The sequence below is a fragment of the Anopheles bellator genome, chromosome 2, assembly GCF_943735745.2.
Source record: "Anopheles bellator chromosome 2, idAnoBellAS_SP24_06.2, whole genome shotgun sequence".
Taxonomy (NCBI): Eukaryota; Metazoa; Arthropoda; class Insecta; order Diptera; family Culicidae; genus Anopheles; species Anopheles bellator.
The window spans coordinates 53,299,019-53,304,027 of record NC_071286.1 but is presented as its reverse complement, the minus strand read 5'-3'; the positions used below and the strand labels follow the sequence as shown (position 1 = coordinate 53,304,027).

Below are 5,009 nucleotides of genomic sequence, written 5' to 3'. Positions count from 1 at the left end.
CGCAAGTGAGCTTGAACCAGGCCGGGGGCCCCAGGACCCCCAGGTGCCAATTGTCGCCGGAGCGTGGTGTCCATCGGTTTTCATCGGTGTCGGTTTTCTGTTTTCTTTGTCCGATCCACAAAGGACATTCTTTTGTGACCAGGTTTCTGGACGGTGCTTACCTGCTGGAAGCAATTGCATCCTGTGACCAGCGGGCCAATGGGTCGACTCTTCGGACACTGCCGGACGGTGCGGACTGTGATCGGCCGTGCACCGTGAACGATGCTCCTCGAGTTTGTTACTTCCGGTGGATTGCGGAGCAGTACGCCGCGATGGGATCGTGAGTGGCCCGGCCAGCCAGAGTGGCGTGTCCGCGAAGGAAACCTCACCAGAAACTCTCCATTCGCAGGGCTTGTGGCGATTGCCGGTGGGGCAACCGGAGCCACTGCTTTCACCCGCAGTGCATCACGGCCGACGGAATGGAGCGTGGAGTGGTGTCACTGAATCGTCGCATTCCGGGACCAACGGTCCACGTGTGTCTGCACGATATCGTGGTGGTGGATTTGGTCAACCACATGGACGGGTTCGACACGACGATCCACTGGCACGGGCTGCATCAATCCGAGAGCCCCTGGATGGACGGGGTGCCGATGATTACACAGTGTCCAATTCCGCACGGCACCACTTTCCGATACGTCTTCAATGCGTCCAACGTCGGCACCCAGTTCTATCACTCGCACTCCGGCCACCAGAAAGCCAACGGACTGTACGGGCTGCTCGTGGTGCGCTCTCCTGTAGACCTCAACCGACGGTTGTACGACTTCGATCTGAGCCAGCACCGCATGATAATCTCCGACTGGACACTGGATCTGGCGGAAAAGTTTGTCCCGGGACTGCAGAGCAGCACGGTGCGCATGGACTCGATTCTCATCAACGGCCGCGGCCGGCATTTCGATGTAAGACCACAATCTGTCGCGTAGTGGCGGATGGAATTTACGCTGATGAAGTAAAACGCGTGCCACACCCACAGGAAGAGGAGCAGGAACTGCAGGTGCAGGCCCCGCTGACGGTTTACAGGGTCACGAAGGGGTTCCGGTATCGGTTCCGGATAGTTAGCAGCGGCAGCCAGTTCTGTCCCTTCCAGCTGCAGGTAGGTTAAAGTGACCCGCTGGCATCGGTTTCATTTAATTTTCTGCCCTCGAAGATTGAAGGTCACCGAATGGTTCTTATTTCGACCGATGGGGGCGCTATTCAACCGCTGACGGTGGACACGCTGATCTCGACGTCCGGCGAGCGGTACGACTTTGTGCTCAGCGCCGACCAGAAACCAGGTTTGGTCCACTCCACTTCTTCCTCCAGAACTCCTAACGGTGCAAACCCGGTGTTTCTCTCGTCCGAAGGCAACTATTGGGTGCGTGTTCGAGCCATCGGTTTCTGCAACGTCGAGCGGCGGGAAGAGTTCGCCATTCTGTCGTACGCGGACGCCGAGAGTGTGTCGGATGAGGAACTGGCATTCCCGGACAGCAAACCGCCTACGTGGGACGAGCGTTTCCCGTCGGGAATGGTAAGCATCTCTACAGTCGATTTCGGGAAAGGAAATTCTCCCAAGACACGGCCACAGTCAACTAACCGCGTCCGCCATGTTGCGACACGTAACCTTGCGGACTTGATAGAACCCCGACCCCGACGACCGGGACTTATGTTGGCCTATCACTTCCCACTGGCAGTATCGCACCCGGACCCGGACAATGCCAAAAAGCAAACGGCACTCATTAGGCACGGCTGCCAGTTCCATGTGCCGGCCGGCCGCACTTAATCACTATCGCCCACTTATCTGCCCGATGGCCCCGATCGGCCAGTTAGAACTTTTCCGTTTACTTCACGCTACACGTGGGGGTTCTAGGGTCACTCTTCGCTTTTTTCGTGTGACCTAAGTGCGCCATATGCTACGGTGCGATTCGTTACAGTTCCGGCAGTAAATTTTGCATTCGCTCAGATGTCGTTCATTTGTTGGTGTCCGTAGGTGTTTAGCAAAATCATGTTTACGGAAGTAATTTCCGCTTTACATAAAAAGTGACCAATGATGCTCTTTGCTCAATATACAGAGTGTTCCATCGCGATTCAACGATTAGTGGACTTTGACAACTGAACTAGATTTATTTTGGGTATAGAATGCCGTTCATTAACAATTCACCCAAAATACAATATCGATCAAATGACAGCATCCATTAAACGAATGAAAAGTGGCCCTTTTTGGCAACTTTTCGTTGTATTTGACAACATTTCGGTAATAGACAACGTAATAGCAGCAATTTTCACTCTGATATTAGCTTTTAGTTTTTCAATGGTGTTCGGTTGGGTGACTTACACCTCACTCTTGCAATAGCTCCACAGAAAGAAATCAAAAAAAATTCGGCATTAATAAGCACGCACAGTTTTCACAGTTGAACGATTATTTTCAATGTAGAGCGCTACAATTTTATCGTTTTATCGTAAATTAATCTATGACTAAAAAGCATAGACTGAAGCGGAGTCAAATCTGAACAAATAGCGGAGTCATTCAACATTTAAAGAGTTGGATTGTGATGAAACACCCTGTAGAATGGAGAATAAAACTCCATCTTTCGTTGATGATTTTTTTTAATTGTTGGTTCTTGTTTAGCGTCGTTTAAATTTGTAAAATGAAGCACCCAATTGAAGGGAAACGAATTTTCGACTGTGGATTTCCTTAAATCAACTTTGAAAAGTTTGAAATCAGCACATATTAGTTGAGAAGTAAATATTGCCTATTTAAGGAGTTTATTATGCACTTCAAAAGAACTAGAAAGACCATCATGCTTTGTTTTCGTTTCGTACATATTTAATTTAAATTACAATATTAAAATATTTAAAAAATCATTTTCCACACGATTTACCAAATTTTATAATGATAATTGCACTCACTTTAAAAATTTAAAACAAGTTAGTTTGGCGAAAATGGCAAATAAGAATTAATTACTTCTCATTAAGTATCTCTCGTACTTCTCTGAGTAGGATCTCAGTACAGAGCTGCAAACCGATTAATAATCAGCGTTGGATAAATTAACATTCCCTAATCCGTTTAAATCGATAAAAAAATTACTGATATGCGATTGGTCACATAATACCGAAAGGCATACAATGGAATTTAACACATTCTTTGAATGCGTTCCAACATTAATTAAATGGATGGTTCAATGTTTTTCTAACAAAAAAAACAACAAGCTGTTGAATTTCAATTTATTTGACGTTCTTTTGTGGCTTTAATTGAAAACCACAAACAAACAGATGCGCGATTATGATGCCACTACTTGTGATTAAGGTAATCTAAAAACCATAAACCAGAAATAGAAACATGTGTCAGGCTTATCGCACCCTTCAAAGACCGCGTCATACCATTGCCAATTTCGTCACGGCACAAATCGCTCGAAAGTCCCCGTCGTTAAGGCTGACGTAATAGCGACCTTCGCCACTTATTCATCACCCGATCAAGTGGTGTTCCGGTAGAGCTTCAACCGAAAGCCTTAAGCGGGTGTCTCACAAGTGCCACCGGAAGTGGTGGGCGCGAACGAGGACATCCCTGCTGAGATAACGGTTCATTGTTTAACAATTAAAACCTAGCCATATCGAGGCCGGCTCGATCGGTTCGTGCTACACTTTTCTTACGCCAAACTCACGCAAGTTCCCATGCTGGACAGGTTCTCAACAATCCGAACGCCACGTGCTATCTGGCGGGCGATGCCGATCGGTGCGTGGCGGACTTGGAGGCGTACGAAGCGCAGCGGGACGACCGACTCATCGATGCCGAGCCCGACAAGCGGTTCCAGGTGCTCTTCAATACGTTCACCGCCGACCCGGGCATCCTGTTCTCGGACCAGGGCTACGTCCGATACATGAGTACGTGTGTGAACCAGCCATCCTGTCCAATTCAATAATAGTTCCCAAACCGTGTCCTTGACTCTCTTCCGACCGCACGCACCATCAGCGGTGGTGCTCACGCTCAACAACATCGGTGTCACGAACAACATCAGCATGGTGTTCCCCGATTTTCCTCTGCTCACGCAACCGGAGCTGATTGCCGGCGACAAGCTGTTCTGCAATGACACCTACAAGCCGCCGGACCGCTGCCGGCCGAACCGAGCCTGCTTCTGCCTGCACCGCCTGAAGGTGGATCTCAACGATGTGGTGGAGATGTCGCTGATCGACGACTCGAAAGGTGCTGCAGCCACTGGCAGCCCCTGGCAGCCCCCTGCCCGCCCCAATCCACCACTCATTCCGCGTTCGTCCTCAATTTTAGTCATCCGAGACCTGTACCATCCGTTCCACTTGCACGGGCACCGCTTCATCGTTACCGGCATGGGCCAGTTGCCGCTGTTCCGGACGGCCGGTGAAAAAGTCGACTTTGTCAATCGACGCGACCAGCGCCCGCGCGGACGGATGCCCTCCGATCACAACCCCCCGTACAAGGACACCGTGTCGGTGCCGTCCCGCGGCTACACCAAGATCCGCTTCCGGGCGGACAATCCGGGTAGGCGTGTGTTTTCGAAATTTGTGTTCAACTTGTTTTAATTATGCCCGTTTTTCCACCCGTTCCGTTGTTTGCTTTTCGCGCTCCAACAACGCTTGACTGTAATTGAGTTGCGCAGGCTTTTGGCTGGTGCACTGTCACTTCGAATGGCACCTCGGCATCGGGATGAGCTTCGTGTTGCAGGTCGGTGAGATCGAGCAGATGAAAAGGGCCCCGGCGGATTTCCCGCGCTGCGGAAGCTACAAACCGGACGTACTTGCCTACGGACACTCTGCGCTGTGATAGGCGCTCATCCTCGCCAGTGACGGTCCCGGATGTCAGCTTTACAACAGTTCGACTTTTAATCGTTAATCGTGTCGTTTGCCGTTTCAGTTCAGGCGTTGCCTGTGACTAGAGCCATTTGGCTAGTTCACCAAATAGTCCGGTGGTCTAGAAAAATTACATGCCTAGCTGAATAACTACCACCGTTGTATGATGTAAATTT

The 5,009-nt window shown here is 50.0% G+C and overlaps 1 protein-coding gene across 1 annotated transcript; it reads left to right on the top strand.

Moving 5' to 3' along the window:
- Positions 1 to 212: 212 nt before the first annotated feature.
- LOC131207716 (uncharacterized) lies at positions 213 to 4,807 on the top strand. Its single transcript, XM_058200342.1, has 9 exons — positions 213 to 319; positions 389 to 935; positions 1,010 to 1,129; positions 1,184 to 1,310; positions 1,380 to 1,543; positions 3,696 to 3,894; positions 3,983 to 4,213; positions 4,295 to 4,525; positions 4,644 to 4,807. The coding sequence occupies exons 1-9, from the start codon at positions 312 to 314 to the stop codon at positions 4,805 to 4,807; spliced, it is 1,791 nt and encodes a 596-aa protein (XP_058056325.1). The 5' UTR covers positions 213 to 311.
- The last annotated feature ends 202 nt before the right edge of the window (positions 4,808 to 5,009 follow it).

What these genes read in the sequence shown, in the direction of transcription:
- LOC131207716 (XM_058200342.1), top strand. An exon ending in AGCGTTTCCCGTCGGGAATG is followed by an intron (nt 1,544 to 3,695) that starts GTAAGCATCTCT and finishes CATGCTGGACAG; the next exon opens with GTTCTCAACAATCCGAACGC. An exon ending in CTTCCGGGCGGACAATCCGG is followed by an intron (nt 4,526 to 4,643) that starts GTAGGCGTGTGT and finishes TGAGTTGCGCAG; the next exon opens with GCTTTTGGCTGGTGCACTGT.